At 35.1% G+C, this 20,182-nt stretch overlaps 1 protein-coding gene across 7 annotated transcripts in view; it reads left to right on the top strand.

The window, feature by feature from the left end:
• Nucleotides 1–1,352: 1,352 nt before the first annotated feature.
• NKTR (natural killer cell triggering receptor) overlaps nt 1,353–20,182 on the top strand; it is a 38,036-nt gene continuing 19,206 nt past the window's right edge. For 2 of the 7 annotated variants that reach the window (XM_055414515.2, XM_055414513.2), the window contains exons 1-6: nt 1,353–1,522; nt 1,652–1,732; nt 8,753–8,827; nt 9,388–9,495; nt 9,977–10,021; nt 11,805–11,892. In XM_055414515.2, coding sequence (XP_055270490.2) covers nt 1,675–1,732; nt 8,753–8,827; nt 9,388–9,495; nt 9,977–10,021; nt 11,805–11,892 — 374 coding nt within the window. In that variant the 5' untranslated portion in view covers nt 1,353–1,522; nt 1,652–1,674. Of the gene's footprint in view, nt 1,523–1,651; nt 1,733–8,752; nt 8,828–9,387; nt 9,496–9,976; nt 10,022–10,327; nt 10,356–11,804; nt 11,893–20,182 lie in introns of those variants that run through there. The other 5 variants (XM_055414517.2, XM_055414516.2, XM_088831881.1 and 2 more) reach the window with 4 other exon arrangements.

Raw genomic sequence — 20,182 nt, 5'->3', positions numbered from 1 at the left:
GGGTAGATCTCACGTTAAGTGTTTTTACCACAATAAAGTAAAAAAGAAAGAAAGCAGAGTGCTTGCCAGATCCTGGGTAGAGAGGAGAAGAAGTCATTGTTTAACTGGTACAAAATTTTAGTTTTACAAGATGAAGATTGTCCTGTGGCTAGATGGTAGTGATGGTGGCACAACAATGTGAATCTACTTGGTGCCTCTGAACAGTAAGCTTAAAAAAAGTTAAAAGACCAGTTTATGTAAAGTTAAAGTATATATTACAATTTTAAGAAAATAACGGAAAACAACCACCACCCAACAGTGTGGCCCCATGGTAAAGATAAATCAACGTAGAAAATTGAGCCCAGAAATAGAATGGCACATATGTGGTCACAAAGCCAAGGTAATTAAATGTATAAAAGACAGTCTTTTCAACAAATGGTGGTGGAACTACGGTATATCCCTACGAGAAAAAAAAGAACTTCAGCTTCTACCTGACACATTATCCACAAATGCTGTCAAACCATAGACTTACACCAAAAAGAGTTGTAAAATTTCTAAAAGGAAACATAGGAGAAAATCTTAATGAGCTTGGGGTAGGCAGAGATTTCTTACACAGAGAAGCACAAACCATAAAAGAAAAAGTTGATCAAATGACTTAATAAAAAATTTAAAAACTTTCCACAAGCACTATCAAAACAATGAAAAGGCAAGACAGATTGAGAGAAAATATTCACAATTACATAAACCTAGCAAGGGATTTGTATTCAGAATATACATACATCGTTTAATAACACGTTACTATACAGAATTCTCGCTTTCTATTAGACGAAGAACATGAATAAAATAAGGGCAAAGGTCTTGAACTGACAATTTAGAAAAGAGGTAGAACCGCCTTGAACACTATGCCCATGACGCTGGCCCCCAAAGCGGAAACGCATGTACAATTGTACCTAAACAGCCTTGGAAGTGAGACAAATAGTCTAACAGGATAGCGTCATAACTACTCCCTGAGTACAAAGAAAGTCAAAACTGTCAGTCTACTGATCCTCAACGACTTCGCACTCCAAACTGTTTCGCAGCTATGGACAATAAGGAAGCCTCGCGATATCTGCAAATACTTTGACATGGCCCTTGAGAAAGGACGACCGGAAGTAGAGAGCGCAGGCGCGTCCGGGGCTCCCAGAGTTAGCGACTGATTCCAAAGTAAAGGAGGAAAGGGGCGGAGCAAAAAAGAACCAGCTCAGGTATAGGAGCGCGGGACTAGAGCTCCCAGGCATTCCCAAGTAGGCGTAGCCGCTTCTGTTAAACACCGCCTTCGAGTGTGTGCTCTCGCGGTATTTGTCCCGGCTCTCGCGGGGTTTGGCGTGGCAATAGGAGACCCGGACGGGGGGGCGGGGGTGGCTTTCCGTTAGTGGCGTTGGGCTCCGGCCGCCGTGGCAGCGCTTTCTCCTCTGCTCACTGGGAGCTCTCAGGCTGGAGGCCAGCCAGGTGAAGAGCGCGGCTGCATGTGTGTGCGCACTCCATGGGAGCCGGGAGGCCTGAGGTGAGAGGGAGCCGGTCTCGGCCTCCGGCGCTGTCGCGACAGGCCGGCGGGAGGTGACTGAGGCGCGGGCTCCGCCCCAGCCCCCGCCCCAGCCCCCGCCCTGACCGCTTTCCTCCCCGTCTCTCCCAGCTTTTGCTGCTGCCTCGGTCGCTATGGGGGCGCAGGACCGGCCGCAATGCCACTTCGACATCGAAATCAACCGGGAGCCGGGTGAGCCGGGCCACTGGGGAGCTCTGCGGGGCCTTGGCTTGCCTTGGGGAAGGGGAGGGGTCTACCTTCATCAACCCTCCCCCAAGCCTTTTTGGGAACTGGTAGGCGCCGTCCGTACTCCCTTTTCTCCTGAGGGACAATCTGTGGAGAGGAGGGTGGTCCGGATACTATCTAATCGGAGTCCAGGCCTCGTCCTCCCAAACTCTTTGCCCCCCTGCACCCCTCCTGAATGTTCCTGCCTTGCCTTAGCGCCAGGAAAAGGGGTGCGATCCTTTTTGGACTTTGTCTCACAGTATCTCTAAGGGGCAAACACTCCCAATTTCGATTTCTGGTATCTCGCTCTGTACTGTGAGCTTTGGACTCGTACGTTGTATATTTTCTAATTCTTGTGCATCATTAATAGGTTAACTTTGCTTTTATTTTTCTTTAAGTGTCTTTGGCCAGAATTCCTTGGTTCATGGGGTAATGACTTAGCACAAGTCTTGGGTGATAAACCAAAGCATTTAGTATCAACGGACTTGCAGCGTGCGTTCTCTTCCATTACTGTTTTCTTTAGGGAATCCAGCCGTTTCTTAGTATATTTTTTTGAAAATGAGATATTTTATTCTTAAGCGTAGTTAACTTCATTCTACGTAGCAGAGCGTGCAAGGTTCCAAACAGTTTTCTTAGCCCTTTTTTTTTTTTTAAACTGTGAGGGAAGTTTTAATTGGAAGCATATATACAGTCTTTCTGCAGATCTTGTTCAGCAGATTGTGCATGCTGCTGTTCTTGACTGACAGTATAGCAATGCATAAAACAAAGGCCTCTCTTCCTTGTGGTTTATATTCTGTTGGAGGAAGACAGACAATAAACCAGAAAAAAAAATAAGGGTCTTGTAATATGGGTACTGTTTTAATAGATTGGTCAGAAAAGGACATTTTGAGAGGGTGACATTTAAGCAGACTTGAAGGTGAAGGTGAGGGTGTGGGTGTGGATATCTCTGAGAGGAACCTTCCTGATAGAGGAACAGATAATATGAAGGCCTTGACGCAAAAGTGTACCTCCTTGTTTGAGGAGTAAAGGAGGCAAATGAGTAGCAGAAAATTAATAAAGGCCAGAGTAAGAACTCCCTGAGATAAAATGTTGAAGGGTTTTGAGCGAAGGGATGATGTGATCTTAGAAATTTTTGTTGCATTCTCTCTTCATCGTTTGAACCTTGAGGCTCTTAATCCTTATTCTATAGTGAATTTTCGTTTTGAATAAGAAGGCTTATTTTTTTAAGAGTTAAAAATAGTATAGTCCTGGAAAGTAGAGGTCAAACAAAGGTTCTGTAGCCCTGGAAAGTACTCCTTATCTTGTACACATTCATATCCTAGTTTCGCAAATAACTTTTGTTGTGAAACATCTCCAGAATATGTTTGGTAAATGTAAAATGAACTTTGATCCCCAATATTATAATACCATTCTGGTAGAAGTGACTAGAACTCTTGAGAACACTGAACCATATATAAAACAAGGAATGCTTGCATTGTTCTAGGTTGAACCAGTTGATAACTGGCCATTTCATATAGTTCAGTTTCATATATAATATTGCTATTTCTCTAGCACTTTTCAGTATATTGTCTAAGTAGTAGGTACTTGATTTTTACACAACTTGTAAGGATCACTTCAGTTGTTTGAAATGAGGTGTTCCGCTTTGTATTATTTAACCATTAGTATGTATGTCATTGAGTACTTATTCAAGTAATAACTTGTCTTCTCCTATAGTTAATAATTCACTTGATACAAAGTAATATCTTTTATTTACTTTGATAAGTAAGGATCCTTTAATGAGTGGCTATGTCGTCCATATTAATGAGAGATCAAAAAGTACTGATAAAATTTGAGTTGAACACAGCACAATGTGTATTTTCCATTACTATCAATGGAAATTTGTATATTTTATAGCAAACAAATGAGACTTTTGAATTGTAAAGCCACCAAATGAATGCAAGTATATATTAAAAGAGGAATATCTTTAAATTATGTGAGTATAGTTACAGAACTATTCATGTTGTTACTTCTCTGAGTTTTGGTGGTTTGTCGCTTTTAAGCAACTGGCTCATTTAATCTTAAGTTGTCAAATAACATCGTCCTTTAATTTAGTATCTGTGGGATCTATAGTAATATCACTTATTCCTCATGTTGCTAATTTGTGCTTGTTGTCTTTTTTTCTGTGGCCAGTTTGGCTAGGAGTTTTACCAATTTTACTGTTATTTCAAAGAACCAGATTTTCATTTCATCAGTGTTTTGTTCTGTTTTCTTTTTTCAGAGGTTCTGTTTATTTTTTCTGACAAGAAGGCCCACCCTTCTTTGATTAAATATTAGTTCTCTCTATGGTTGTCAGTGGTTGGTTAAACTGAACACCTTTCAGGGCAGACATGAAATAGGAATCTAGCTTTTCCTTCTTTGGTGCTTCAGAAACTTATCTTTTACTTGCCCTTTTCAAATCTTGTATCAAGAAGTAGAATATTGGAGCCCAGGGGAACAGGTTTTAGATATCTGGTGCAAACTGATTTAAGCCGATTTAGTCAAAAATGGCTATGAAGTTTTTAGAGCATGTCAAGGAGTCACCAATAAGTTAATGGCTGTAGATTGCCTTTGTCACAACCTTGCTACCAGGACATAGTGAAAGCAAGTCACATTTGCCATAAGTAGACATTGACAAGCAATTATACACACACACAGGTCATAAAACCAGTTCTGTAAGTCTGATGAATTCATTTTCAGTGCTCCAAGTACTCTTTATGTGGAAGATTTCTGGTCTTGAAAATTGTCATGTGAATCTTTTAGTTTTGTGTACCAGATTCCTCTTAAATCTTGACTAGACCCAGGACCTTTTTGATGGACCCAGCACAGCCAAAATTAATGCATAAAATTATTTTTAAAAAACCATATTAAAATGTCTTTATAAAGTCTTCAGTAATTTTTTAGCATATAGAGGGATTCTGAGACCAAAGAGTTTGAGAACTGCTGGTATAGACACATGCTTTCATAGAACTCAAGCATTGGGTTTTATCTGCAATTGTTTTAAACTTTTTGTTTGAATATAATTTCATGTTTATAGGAAGTTGAAAAGTAAAGGCAGTAAAAAGAATGACGATCTATTCTTTACCTAGATTTACCTATTTACATTTTATACCATTTGCTTTATTAATCTCTGTCTTTCTCTAAACACACAATTTTTTCTGAATCATTTTAAGGTACGTTACCCACACGTGCGTGTATTTATTAAGAATAGAAATATTCATTAAAAGAGTCTTAAACGTTTTAAAAAATTTTTCAAAGAAAAGAAAGGGGTATTCTCCAACATAACCACAATGCAGTTGTCAACTTGATAAATTTACATGGATACAGTACTTTAATCTACTATCTCTATTCTGTTTTACTTGGTTGGCCTAAAAAATCATTTATTTCATTCTTTCCCCTCCAGTACAAAATTCCAGTCTAGCCTCAGATATTACATTCAGCTGTCAAGTCTCTTAACCCTCCATTTTCATAGCTTTTGTCCTTTATGAGATTGACATTTTAAAAAAACATAGCCCCCTTCTTGAATAGAATGTTACTTATTTTGTATTTGTCAGAGGCTTAAAGTTGGTTTTCCAAAATGATAACCAAGGTGTTTCTTTAAAAGAATGCTTGACTTTAGAATTTTGTTTATGTGGGCCTCAGAACAATGTCATAAAACCCTGGCAATTTATCAAAATAGGTAAAATGGATGTTTTAACTTTACTGCTCAAGGTTCACATGAATCAAAGAAACTAAAAATGTGTTCTTAGTAAACACTATAGAGTATTTGGAACTGAAACTGAGAAACAAGTTTAAAGAGGAAGACAAATGTTTGAGTACTGTTTATGACCTAGGGAAAGCCCTCTGACCTCTTTGTAAATGGAAGTACTATAGAGTCGTTATTGTGGTTCTAAAGTACAGCAAAATTTGCTTGTATTCGAAATTAACCTTTAAACTTTACCCAAATACTAATACCTAAAATAACTTACACTTTGAGATAGAGCAAGGCATATGAGACCTGATTTGTACTGGGGGACCAGGAGAAATGAATCTCCCGTCTCAAGCATGCCCTGGTTCATAAGCTTGTGAATACAGTGACTCAGTGACTCTGGATGCAGTGGTTTGCTCCATTTAAATGATTTCTCCCTTTTGTATATACTCATAAGACTTCAGTGCAGTATTGCTTGCGTGGTAAGGTTCTTGAAAAGAGTAATTAAATAATACAACCATGTGTCTTAAAGATCATATTTTTTAAATGAATTTATTCTAATCAATTAAGGAGCACAATTTTTCTTAAGCAGATTACCATTTGTGTTGTGACACAGATAACAAGGAGGGGAACTAGTGTGTGGGAGAGATGGATGGTGAGCAGCACTGCTGTTTTGAGTTATTCTCATCTATTAGTTACTTGAAAGACCACAAGGAGGGTTATGCTAATGACAATGCTGAGAAAGGTCAGAGTGAGGTGTGATCAGTTGTAGGATTTCATCAGTGATGTTTAAATTTTATAAGATATTCTTATAACTAAAAGCATGCCTTTATCATTGATAGCCCTAAGATAAAAAATCTTTTTTACTAGAACCTGAAATTCCCTTGTCCCCAGCTCACATTGTCCCATGGAAACAGTTGTCTTTCTATGTGATTTTTTGATAATGCAGTGTTTCTTTCAGTTTTTCATGTTTTTGCAGAGCTGCCTGTATTTGTAAAGAACCTAGCACAGCATGTGACACACTTGTTTTTTAAGTTGCTTTAATTAGTGCATTTGCGTGAATGTGAGCTTGAGCACTGAGCTCATGTTCAATTTTAGGGCAAAGGCTTGTTACCATTTCTGTAAGCAAGAAGGTTCTCCTTCACGCCCTTTTCTCCTTATTTTTTTTATAAGTTGGGTCCAGAGAATCCCAGTAATAACCACTTCATGAAAGGTCATGAAGGCAAATTCATATGGATTTTTTTTTTATTGAAAGATAATTGATTTACAGAATTTTTTGTTTTCTGTCAAACCTCAACATAAATCAGCCATAGGTATACATATATCCCCTCCCTATATATCCCCTCCCTCTTGAACCTCCCTCCCATCTCCTGCCCCATCCCACCCTTCTAGATTGATACAGAGCCCCTGTTTAAGTTTCTTGAGCCATACAGCTCAAATTCCCATAGGCTGTCTCTCATGCGAAGGGTTGACTCACTGGAAAAGACTGATGCTGGGAGGGATTGGGGGCAGGAGAAGAAGGGGATGACAGAGAATGAGATGGCTGGATGGCATCACCGACCCAATGGACATGAGTTTGAGTGAACTCCGGGAGTTGGTGATGGACAGGGAGGTCTGGCGTGCTGTGATTCATGGGGTCGCAAAGAGCCGGACGTGACTGAACTGAACTGAACTAATGTCAGTTTCCTTGTTACTCTTTCTATACATATCACTCTCTCCTCCCCTTTCCCCATGTCCATAAGTCTATTCTGTATGTCTGTTTCTCCACTGCTGCCCTGTAAATAAACTCTTTAGTACCATTTTTCTAGATTCCGTGTATATGTTTAGAATACAATATTTATCTTTCTGACTCACTTCAGTCTGTATAATAGGTTCTAGGTTCATCCACCTCATCAGAACTGACTCAAACTCATTCCTTTTTATGGCTCAGTAATATTCCATTGTATATATGTACTACTTCTTTATCCATTCATCTGTTGATGGGCATATAAGTTGCTTCCATGTTCTAGCTATTGTTAATAGTGCTGCAGTGAACAGTGGGATACATGTGTCTTTTTCAATTTTTATTTTCTCAGGATATATGCCTAGGAGTGGGGCTTGGTGTATGTCTACAAGTCTTGACTATGTACAAATGTTTATAATGGAAAAGCTTTTATAGAATAAAGGGAAAAGAAACTCAGGAAAATGGTTGTAATTCAAAATTCCCTTTCTTATTTTATTGACAGGAGGGCAAAGTCGAAACAGTTTTTAAAATAATATGACTTGCCCCTTGTACTCTCATTCACAAGTTGAGTTTTCCAGACATTACAGAATACGTAATGATGTCACTGCTCTGACAGCTGATGGAACGGGTACCTGAGTATTCTTGTTTTGAAAATTTCTGAGTTTTAATTTATAGTACAGTAAATATCAAAAATATAACCCACATTTTAAAAGTTTTAATCATTTTTAAGAGTTTAAAGGAGTCCTGAGATGAACAGATTTGTGAAACACTTCTCTGTTGGCATGGGAGGCATGCTCAGTTCCATCTGATTCTTTGCAATCCCATGGACTGTAGCCTGTCAGGCTCTTCTGTCCCTGGGATTCTCCAGGCAAGAATACTGGAGTGGGTTGCAATTTCCTCCTCCAGGGGATCTTCCCTGACCCAGAGATCGAACCTGAGTTTCCTGCATTGGTAGGCAGATTGTTTATTGCATAATTAAGTCGAATTTGCAGACTTGCTCCTACTGTTTCTTATTTGTTTGTTGATTAGTTTTTAGGAACCATAAACTATTCTCTTTCTGCTCTCTCAGGGAATTTAATGTGAGTTTTAGTTGTGAGTGACAGTTCAGGGGTTGGCTGTGAACAGTCCTTGCATAAAGGTAAAAAGCTGAATGTAGAGGACAGAACTTTCTTCTACTAGTATTAGCCCAGAGTGACTATCTTATGATGTGCTGTCATCACTGGAGGGATTTAGGCATAAATCAGACAACTGTTATCGAGAATATCTTTAAAGATTAATAGTTGATACTAAAGAGAGAGCTAATAAAATAAGGTCCTGTTAAAAGACACTTAAAATCCCACAGTTCTGGACTGAAATCACTTGTGAATCCTAATGTTAATAAATATAGTATGGTTCTTATTAATTGGTATTGCCTAGTTAAATTCTTTTCCTGTTGAATCTCTTAAAAAATTAAAATGAATGATAAAAATGGGCCTTTCAATTTATTTTATTTATTTCTCCCATATAAATATGATACATTTAATCAACTTGCTTACCTGTTTTTTCATGTGTTTTATTTCAGTTGGTCGAATTATGTTTCAGCTCTTTTCAGATATATGTCCAAAAACATGCAAAAACTTCCTTTGCCTATGCTCAGGTAAATGAATTATTAGATTATTTCCAATGAGAAGTCCTTGCTTAAAATTTTACTTGTTTAACAGAATAGCTATTTTCCATAAAAAGTAATGGATTCTGAAATGAAAAATAAAAAATAGTATTTTCACTCATAAGTCAGGGAAGCATTTCTTAAAGGGAAGAGAGGAGAAAGAAATGGTCTCAAAAATGAATAAGGAAGTACCACCATATGTAATGGAATCTTTATACATTGTAGTTTAAAAAATAATAGCATATGTATTCAAAACTGATTTATTTTGATAGAATTTTACAGATTTTAGTACTTTGAACAAATTTAGCCTTCCAGATCTTACAATAAATTTATGATTAGAGGATAGAGAAGCAGAACATAATGATGTTGTTACATGTAATTGGATTTATATTTTTAAACAGTAGATAAAATGGGGAGGAAAGACATTTATAATGTTGCTTGTCTCTTAGAGTGCCCTACACAAGGGAGGAATTTGACAAAGGGCTAATTGGATGGTCGTTCCCATGGAAGAATATGTTTGTAGCTAAATTTCATTTCTTTTTTTTTTCCAGGAGAGAAAGGCCTTGGGAAAACAACTGGAAAGAAGTTATGTTACAAAGGTTCTACATTCCATCGTGTGGTTAAAAACTTTATGATTCAGGGTGGGGACTTCAGTGAAGGTAAAGCTAAAAGTTATGCTCTTAATAACTGTATTAATTCCTAAAGCACCTCATTATTTGAATTGTAAATATTGTGTCACAGTGTGATGTAAATATTAGATGGTCAGTGAATAGTTGTTGGATGAATGAATGTTGTGAGCCAAGGTTTTTTTGTTTTGTTTTTATGCAGTTTAAATAAAGTTATTTGGTGAATACCCTCTAGTGAATGCCAAAGTATTGTTCAGTTGGTTTTATTCTTTTAGAGTTTTTCAGTGTTTGAAATAAATAGGTTGTGGGGATAATTTTTTAAAATAGCTTTTATTATGATGGAATTGGATTTATAGTTTAAAAATGAGGTTGATTGAGGATTATTAGAATTTTTATCATCTGCAGCAATTACAAGGTGTTAACTCCTTCAGCAAATTAAAACCATAGAGTAATTTATGTATATTAGTATATTTTTTAGTTTTCATTATTGTTTAATGTAGCTCATTATTTTTAGGTAATGGAAAAGGTGGAGAATCAATTTATGGTGGTTATTTTAAAGGTAAGGCTTAATATTTTATGGTCTTTTGTTTCATTTCTGATATAAAGCAAGTTTGATCATGTACTTTTAATGAGAAGAGGTTTACTTATAGTTCACTTTTTGCATGAAACTAATGCTGCATGAAAATACTTTATTTGCATGAACTTGGGGATAAATTTTATTGTAATATATAACTTTTAATTGACAAGATTAATTAAGGCTAACTTTATGGTTAAACATGACTTTCAGCATGGAGGTTAGGCAACTATATACATGAAAACTCCTATCTTCCTGCCTAAAACTGTCAACATATTCTTTTGTTTATAGAGAATGTGGTCTTTTGCAAAATGAAAAGGTAAGAGAACGAAGCTCAGTAACACAAACTCCAACTCTTTTCCCTTGCACCCTTCCTAATAAATTTATGGAGAGTCTGGGTCAGGTTGTGACTGGATTTCTTATATTGCTTGAAGACTTGGAAAACTCTGTATACTATTTCATACATGCATCTGTATCTTTTTTTCTTTTTCCAATGGGTTATTATTTCCACATCAGGGTAAAGAATCTAGTTTTTTTTTTTCTTTTCCCCTCTAAGCCAAACAGTGTCTTTGAATAAAAGTTGGTATTTCTTCCTTTCTCAAAGGTTTGTATGTTTTCTTTTGTATACTAGAACTATATGATTGTGTTTTATTCCTACAGTAGTATTTGCATAAATCTAACTATTATACTTGCCCCAAAAAGCCTTAGAAAAGTCAGTTGCAGAAATTTATAATGGGATCCAGTATTACTAGGTTTTAATGCCATGATAGCTTCAGTGTTATAATAGTCTTTTATATTTCTTTTGGGGAAAAATGGATTACTACTCTTTTTCAGAAGCCTGTTCCCAAGGTAATCTTTTTTTTGTTTTTGTTTTTTAAGTTTTCTGTGTTTCTGTTTGTTTAAAAAAAGATTTGTTTGTATGAATGTTAAAAGGAAATTTAAATTAGTTTTCAGGATATTTCTGCTGGAATTAAATCCATCTGTAAGTGATCTTTATGACAGAGGTTTTCCTTTGAACTAGTAGCGAACAGCTCTTTAGCTGATTCTGTTAGCATATAGCAATTTGAAATTAATACTGTAGGCCACTTTAAGGTGGTTGTTCCCTGTGGCAGATCCTTGTATGTATATCTTAAAATTGAATCTTGCCATTTAAACTTTTGTATTTACAGGGCTTTCTTCCTTAGATAATTTTTGATCCTGTTGATTAGAATCTACATACTTGATTTAATCATTTAGGCATGTCTCTAAACTTACTGTAATATTTTGGTTAGGGTTGGTTTCATCATCTAGCAGCAATTTGATTGAGTAATAAATTTACCATATAGAAATTAAGTACATAAGAGGATTATTAAAGCTCCCATGAATGGTGCATTATGCAAGATGATTGGAAATTTGGAAGAAAGGAACTCTACTATAAAGATTTTTTTTTTTCCCCTTGGTAGTTTTCCCTGAAAGTTAATAGTTTAAATATCATTTAGCCAAAGTCTGTTGCTACTAAAAGTGACTGTTCTAAGGCTGTTTGTATAAAGTATTAAATATATATTCTTTTTCTCAAGGCTAAGTAGTAAATAAGTAGTATCTGGGTTTGGTTTTTTTTTTTATGTTTTTGTTATTTGATTAGTTGAAAGAATTTTTTTCGAAATAGTCAAGTATCTGTACTGACCAGAAGAGGAATTTCATCCTTTGCTTTCTATTTACTACTTTGAACGTTACACGTTAAAAGTGGCTTGTAATTGGAGACTGACAAATTTGTGTTTTCTTCAAACAGATGAAAACTTTATTCTCAAACATGACAGAGCGTTCCTTTTGTCAATGGCAAATCGAGGGAAACATACCAATGGTTCCCAGTTTTTCATGTGAGTAGGCATAATTCAGAGATGAGCTTTTTGTAAACAGAGAAGCGCTGTTCATGAGAAAGATGGTATCCTTGATCCAAATTTACTGCTGGGTTCTGTCACCTTGAATTTTATTATGTTATAGTAACTGGTAAGCTCTTAACAACCATCTCACTGTTAAGAATATATCCTGGATTTGAAGGATGGTGCTTAAAAGGCGTAACTTGAAGATGTAAATATTCTGTTGTCATCTTAAGAAATTGCCTTTGACTCATAACAAATTTCGGGTCTCAGTTTATCAAATCTGAATTGGAATATAAACTCTTGATGAGCATTTAAAAAATTGTTCATGACTGGAACTGAATGTATCCTTGGCATGGAAAGCAGTTGTTTGAGTAAACCATAGTCTGGTTGCTTTTCCCTCTTACTGTTGTTCTTTGAGCCAGTTTGAGAGAGGTGCCATTATTTTCTGACACTGTATAGAGATAAATGATTTGGTGTTAAGCCAACATTTGTAGCAATCTTAAACTTTGTGAGATCTCTATGCATAATCGAAATAACCCAATATTGCTTTCATTTTCACCAAAAATTTGTGCTGTTATCGCTTAGAAAACTTGAGAATGATAAATTTGTTTTTTAAAAACACCTTTACATGTACATGTATACATAACCAAAACCTTCGTTATTTCTCATCTGAAAGACAGCACTCTCTGTTACGTTCTTATGTAAAGTTACTCCAAAACCTATTTTCATTATAACTCCATGATATAAAATATGAAAGGTAATTGCCTAGTATGGAGTTTAATGCTTCTGATTGAAAGTAAATCTCTGCAGTTATGCTATGTATATTGGAAAAATATTTTTTCCATACCAGAAAAAATTTTGTCATCTTTCTGAATGTATGGGTATGAATGGCGCTTCCCTGTATTTAAAGGAGTAAAGTATTCATATAGAATAAATCTCACACTTTATGTTTGTGTGAAAAATAAATTCCAACATGATCTGATAAAGTTCAGATAAGGGGCATTCTGTTCCCAAGAATGTCCTAAAAATGGAAAGCTGACAAGATAATAATGCTTGGAGTTGTACAGGAAAAAAAGAAGACCTAAAATAGTTACTCTATCTTTTTTTGATCCTATAGAATATTAGTTACTACACTTCTTTACTAGAATATTTTTCTATTCTTAATCTCCTTGAGAGCCAAAAAAAAGTAGTGGGAAATATTTTGAAAAAACGTAATGTAGGAGCTGTTTACTCTTTGATTAAGTTTTCCCATTTCCATTTTTAAGCTTATCTGAACTGTGAACATGATAAACTAATGATTCATTGGTCAAAAAGCTACCATCTGAGGGCTCTAAAGTTTCTTTTAGATTTCCTTTTTTATATCAGTACTTTTAAAATTTGATTTATCGGGTAGCAGTAGCTTCTTCCCATTGTTACATACTTATTAGCTTATTTATAAAATGTTAAAAGATAAAACCCATGCATGTATATGCATTGATTAAAATTCAGTTTATGAGAGTCTCACTTCAAAAAATTTAGAGTATCTTGTTTTTTTCTTAGTATTTGCTTAAGTCTTTTCTAGAAATGTTTAGCATCAAACAAAATTAAAGCCATGTCTATTTTCTACATGGCTTAATTTTACATTGGACTTTCTTTTGACAAGGAATGCCAAATGAAAAATTGAGCATTTATAAATGAGGATTAAGTTTTAACCTTGTTTTTATAATTAACTGCTTATGGATGGCACCACGATCACTGTAAACTTGTGATTGAAAGAAACTTTTCTATTTTTAGTTTGAAATTTACTTTTGGAAATGAGTTTTCAGTTAAAAACAATCTTGGAAGTAATTAAACATTTTTGCAGTCACAAAATCCTCTTTTTTCTTTTTAAAGAAGCTTTTATGCACGTTTTTTTCTAATGTGGGCTAAAAGTACCAATTCCTCAGGGATTTCAGGATAAAATAAAACTAGCATTCACTTTTCTAAATAAAATGTTTTCTTGCTTTTATACAAAGAATAAGTAAAATGGAGATGGTGGCCCATGAAAGAAGTATCTTTGAAAAATCTATGTCTTGCAAGCCCAAATCTATTTGGAATTGGAAGTAGTTAAGAAAAACCATAATGTACAGTCTTCAAGTTGTGTAGATGATCACAGACAATTGCTGTAAAAGTTGAGGTTCTGAAGGTTGATGGTCACTGAGCTGTCAGATAGCTTCCCAGGGGTGACTCCTACATTTTATCCTCCTCCCACACTTCTTCTTTGGCACCTTGAACAGCAGTTCTGCAGCCTGAAAAAGAAAGGGTAGTGTGAGAATGGATCATAAAATGCCAAGAACTATCTTTATTAATAAGGACTTTTAATAAATCCTTGCAAAATTGTATTTGTAGTTCATGTTGTAAATCTGTTACCTTGTAATTCCAAGGAGTAAATTTGATTCAGTTAGTGTGGGTACTTGAGCAAAATGTTCCTCAAGAATTCTTGTGCTTTTTGTAAAAACTATTGTCTTCATTACTTGAAACACTTAAGACCTCTCCTTCCTAAGGCATATACATCATTTTATTAAAAATTTTTGTATATATTGCTTTCTTTGGGTGGAAAAATTATGTGTGTGATAAAAACCAGATTGTCTTTTGTATAAAGCTATTTATAATTTTTGCAGTAACTGCTTATATCTACTACTCTATTAGTCATAGTGATTTTGCTTTTAGGTACCTAAATAGAAGAAAACTAATTATTTTTGGAATAGTACTGCTCAAGAAACATGAAAGAAGTAATACATGGCACTATCCCCATGAATCACTGAGGAAGTAATAGTTTGTTCATGCTGAGGTGTTTTTGAAGGAATTCAAAGACCTGGGACTATGTTAATGGGGTTCATTTTATTATTATTTATTTTTTAGGCCAAAGACTAGGAAGAGGCTACAGTAAAAGTTATAGGATTATAAAGTCTAGGACTGGAAAAGAATTTAGAGATCCTCTAGTCCAGTCTTTCTGTTCTATAGATAATGCTAAATAAGGAAGAAAAGACATATGCAGTCTAGGTTATAGGGATTTTTCTCATAATCTTAAAGAAATTGATAGCTAAAAAGAGCATGCTGAACACTGTATGCTACATGGGTTTATTGACCAGTCTGCTCTGAGTTTATTTATTTATTTAGACTTGTGTGATATTAGTTCCGGGGATTGAACCTCAGCAATGAAAGTACAGAGTCCTAACTTCTGGACCATCAGGGAATTCCCCTGAATTTATTTTAATTTTAGTCAGTTTTAGATGCATCAAATGTTGCTGGAAAAATAATATGACACACAAGAAAGCATTTTTCTTGTCCTTTAGCTGTCAGTAATAACTATTAAGTCTGACTCTGATTTTCATTGTCTTTCATTCATCAGAAAGATAAGATTCTGCATAACATAGATCAAAGAGATTAGTTAGGTAATTTATAACTTTGTATTAAGTAACTGTTCTCCTGGGTTAGAGCACTAATCTATCAGGAAACCTTGTATCCAGTCACCATATGCCTTGAGTTAGTTTTATTTTTCCTTTTCTGTTTGTAAACTATGTAGCTCACTTTCAAACATAAATAATACATTTTGGTGTGAAAATGCAGACATTAAAGAAGAAAGTGTTTTTATAGGTTGATCCTAAATTTTTGAGTATGTGAAGTGATTTATATGCAAATATTATCTTGCCTAAAAGAAATAGTTGTAATTGCTTAATTTTCATCAGTGTGAAAGCTGGTTCAAAGCAGCTTTGGTTCATCTTGCCAAAGTCCGCCAGTTTCTTCATTGGCTGCTGTTAGAGCATATTGACGGAGAAGGCAATGGCAACCCGCTCCAGTACTCTTGCCTAGAAAATCCCATGGACAGAGGAGCCTGGTGGGCTGCCGTCTGTGGGGTCGCACAGAGTTGGACACGACTGAAGCTACTTCGCAGCAGCAGCAGAGCAAATTGGAGTAATGATCACGCTCATCCCCCTTGGCTTAGTCTGTGAAGGCCTCATATCACACCAGGGAGTGGGAATACCCACAGAACCTTCGAGAACAGGCTTTGTCGTTTGCCATTGTAGTGGTCATGATAATTATAAAAATTTAAGAAAATAAGTCAAAAAGTCGGACTTTGAAGTTTAAACAGAAATTCATCTTGTTTGTTACATCTTGTTATAAATAGGACTGTGGGAGGAAAACATAAGTTTTAGGATATCTTCTGTGTCATTTAGAATAGCTACTCACCTGAATGAGAGAAGTGCTGATTGTTTCAGAGTAACAGTGCTAGAGGAGTTGAGGGGTGGTTTGGTTTCAGGGCTTTACAAAACTGTATTGATATTTGGGGATAGAAATGCTTTTTCTTTCCACATATTCATGGGTTTGTTTGAGAAGAAATGCTACTAAGTGTTAATAACCTGAGAAGTTGTGGCTTTTTTTCCTTCCTTTTTTAGGAACGGTACCTTCATATGTTAATTTAAAGAACAGATTTAATGACACTTAACCATAATCCATATTCTCTGGATATCAAGTGTCATCCCTGACATCCAGTCTGAGTATTACTTAGTGTTTGTGTGACATTGTGTTAGCAACATGGAAGGAATTCTGTATCTTGTGGTGTTCGGTGTGTATTCTGTTAATTTTAGTGCTGAATTTTTTAAAGCTGTTCTATTTTAGTGACTTCTGGAATGATAGGTAGAGCACTGTAACGTGGCTTGGTTAGTTTCCATTGCCCTTACATGAGCTTTGTCACTTTGTACAATTTGGTGCCTCTTACAGGCATGACAGTTTCAGGAGTTGAAGGGGAAAATTGCATGTTAAAGGTTATGACAAATAGATTGTCTTTATTTCCTTCTCTCATACTACTTTACAAATAGAGTCACTTTTTTTCATGACGTTCATTGGAAACACCACATTATTTGAAACATTCTTTTTGACAGTCATTCATATATCAATGCCTTTTAACAGTTTTAAATATTTCAAGTTTTAGTATGTCCAAAACCCCTGTAAAGATTTTCTTCCACTGTATATAATATGGGTTTTGGTCTGAATAGTAATAGATATGTTTAAATTTTAATTGAGTTAAAATTGATCAGACAGTGTATATTCATTGAACAAAAAATTTTTATAATGGGGAAAATCAGACATTTGAGAGGAAAAGAAAGTACTGTAGCCAACCAAGAATTGACAGCATACATTTTCTTATACTTTCATTTCTCTTGCCTTTTTATCCTTTGAGAAGATTCTTAAAATTCTAGGTATGCTGCCTTATTATTTTCAGTGACTTAACTAAAAGAGTGTGTGTAATGGCAGTAAACAGAAACTGCAATCTAAACATTTGCTCCTTAACTCATAATGTATAGTAGTCTGATGTGATGTGTAACCAAAAAAGCTTTCAAATGTAGAAACATGAAAAGTTCCTTAATTATTTGAAGTAAATAAGTAAAAAAATATTATCTGGAATTTTGTTTTGAAGTCTCGTAACTCAGTTCTTTCCATTGAGATTTTTGTTTTGTACCTCTAGTAACTGCTCCTGGGCATTCACATTTTTATATTTATGTATGTACTCCAGATACATTATTATCTTTTTGAGAAAGATGTTAGTTGACTTAGCCAGTTTCTAGGATTTGTAAAATGAAATATAATGTTTTGTTTCTAAATATTATTCACACTGTGATGTTACAAATATTAGGGATCTGAGCAGATTCCCACTTCAACCACAGTGCTTCTCTTAAGCATAATTCATCTCTACATACATATCCTATGTGAAAGAAAATTTAGAGCCCTCCTTTTTAAAAAGCTTTCTTGCTTTGCATAAAACTTGAAAGTATTTAATTTCAAAGTTATATTGATATTAAAACATAGATTCAGTCTTGTCTTAAAAGTGTATTACAATTTATTTCTTGCCATTTTTGTGTAAAATTTACAGAAAGAGTGTTACACCGTGCGCTCCAAAGGTAATGTCTCATTACTCTAAGGCTCTCTCTTTTTCTTTCTTTACCTTTATTTGTCTCTTTAATCCTATTGTTATATGCATTGAACCATTTTAAGAAAAAAACTTTCTGCTTGATCTGTGGCAGCAGTACATTGTAAAATAACTGTGTTTTATTGTTCATGGTAAATTCTGGGAAGTATAATTTTAATTTCAGTGGCCAGTTACCACCAAGTTCCCACACATCTTGGGGAGTGGGGTATAGCATATATAATGGTTTATATCTCATTTCAGTACAGAACTGTATATACTTTCTGTATAAGGCCAAAATCTGCTTTGATAATGGTAAAAAAAAAGTAGTTTTTTTTTTTGGAGTATCAGTCATACTTTTCTGTTTCTAGGATTTATGAGGTTTAGATGAACCCTTGTGCATGTATTTTTAAAGCAGATTCAGAGGTGAGGGGAAACTGGAAAATCAGTATCTGAATGACAGTAGAAAATGGAAATGTGAAAATATTGGAAGCTTTTCTTACTTGAAATGTTCTTGTGGTTATTTCTCCTTTAGGTGCGTTTTCATAAGCATGTATAAACTTACATATTTATGATAGCCCCTGGCTTTAAGGTTTTAACTTCCTGGGCATACGTTATCACTACATTGATCCTTACAGCTGTATAGTTTTGAAACATCAGTTAAGAGTTGGTGGGGTGAGGTCTCTTTGTCTCTTTTAGTAGAATTGAAGGGCTTGGACCAAGCATATCATTTTTTTCCATTGCCCGTTAGTCCAATTCCAGTAAGCCTGCTTTACCTTGGAATTTCTGCTCTTAGAATGTGGGCTGAGAACTCCAGAGGGCTTCTTTTTGTTAAGCTACTTCTAGTATTCTTACTATATAGCCTAACCCAGTTAAATCATAAGTTTATATTTCTGCATCCTGAGTTGCAGATGTGAGTAATAGACTTAGTTATTCACACCTATTTAGGCTACTGGGCCAGTTGAAATTTATCCTTGAAAGAATTGCTCTTGTCTTCGTTTTCCTTACTAGTGCACTAAAGGATTGAGTTTGGGTTCAGTTCTCACTTGAATTAAAAACAAAACTTGAATCTGTTATAAAGGTTCTATTCCCAAATTGAGTTTCAAGTAGTATGTTGCTGCATCACTGCAGTAAGTTCAAATTATCACACCATTTGTTTCAAAGATTTGCCCTAAGGTGGTTTTTACAGCACTTCTATTAACCAAGGTGCAAACTGAATTGGATTCTGTATGTTTTAAGAAAATATGTAGACTTTTCCTCAATATCAGAATATCTGAGAGTTGTGAGAGAAAGGCCCAAGGAAGAGAAATATATTTAATTAATACATCATTGGTTTCACTGCTACATGTTTGAGACTGATCCTTTACATTATAGAACATTTTTTAACTTTAAAATTTTTACCTCTTTCCATCTTTCATACAGTGGAATCACTGTCTAGCATATGTCCTAATTTTTACTGTCTTTACTGTGCTTAGTAAAATTATGTAATTATGGGAAGCACATTTCTGTATTAAAGTTACTGTCAGGATAGTTTTTGGATGCTCCTTTCATGATTTACACATCAGTGCCTCACTGTTTGCTACATTTTCTTTTTCTTCTTCTGTTTTTATTCATTTTTATTGTTTCATTGGCTTAAACTACCACTTCTTAATCTTCTAGGGAAAATTTGAGACTAGTGGTTTTAAAACTCAGGATTCCCTTTAAAATTCTGCCACTTCTTGAGCTGATATTTTAATTTTTTAAGCTAAACTGTAGTACTGTTACAGAACTAAAAATTCTTATATATGTGTGTGTTATATTTCCTGATAGAATAATGTTTTTTAGTATTGAAGGCTAAAATTAATGTTTTATTGACTTATATTTCTTAGAGTTTCCTTAAAATGATTATAAAAATTGACATTAGAGCTTCTAGTCCAATTGACTGTTTTAACATGGTCTGATAATCCAGTGACCATTCTCTCAAATACTGTTTCTCTTTCTCATAAACTAAGATGTTTGTGATAGAGTCCAGTTATCTACTTTTGAATTCTTTTCCACTATAATTCACATAGTCTGAAGATCTGTGAAAATGCTGTGGGAAAACCAGCTTGGGTTCAAAATATCTTAACTATAATATACCCCATAGGCTTCACAGGAGTGGCTGTCTGCCAATGTGTGACTGTAAAGCAACCAGTTGGACATTTTTTGTGCCATGGAAATGTAAAGTATCTGTAATGTTATCCACGATTACTTACTTTGTGGTCAGAAGTGTTGGCAGATAGAAAATTTGCCCCCTATTGCGTTTTCTGTATTGTTTTGAGTGGCAACTTAAGTGAAGCAAGAGGGGCAGGAAGTTCTAAAAATGGCTCCTGAGGCCTACCTCCA

Source organism: Moschus berezovskii, chromosome 24 (genome assembly GCF_049115385.1).
Source record: "Moschus berezovskii isolate FMDL1 chromosome 24, NW_MosBer_1.0, whole genome shotgun sequence".
Taxonomy (NCBI): Eukaryota; Metazoa; Chordata; class Mammalia; order Artiodactyla; family Moschidae; genus Moschus; species Moschus berezovskii.
Note: the sequence above shows the minus strand (reverse complement) of the source record. Positions and strands in the feature narration are given on the sequence as shown.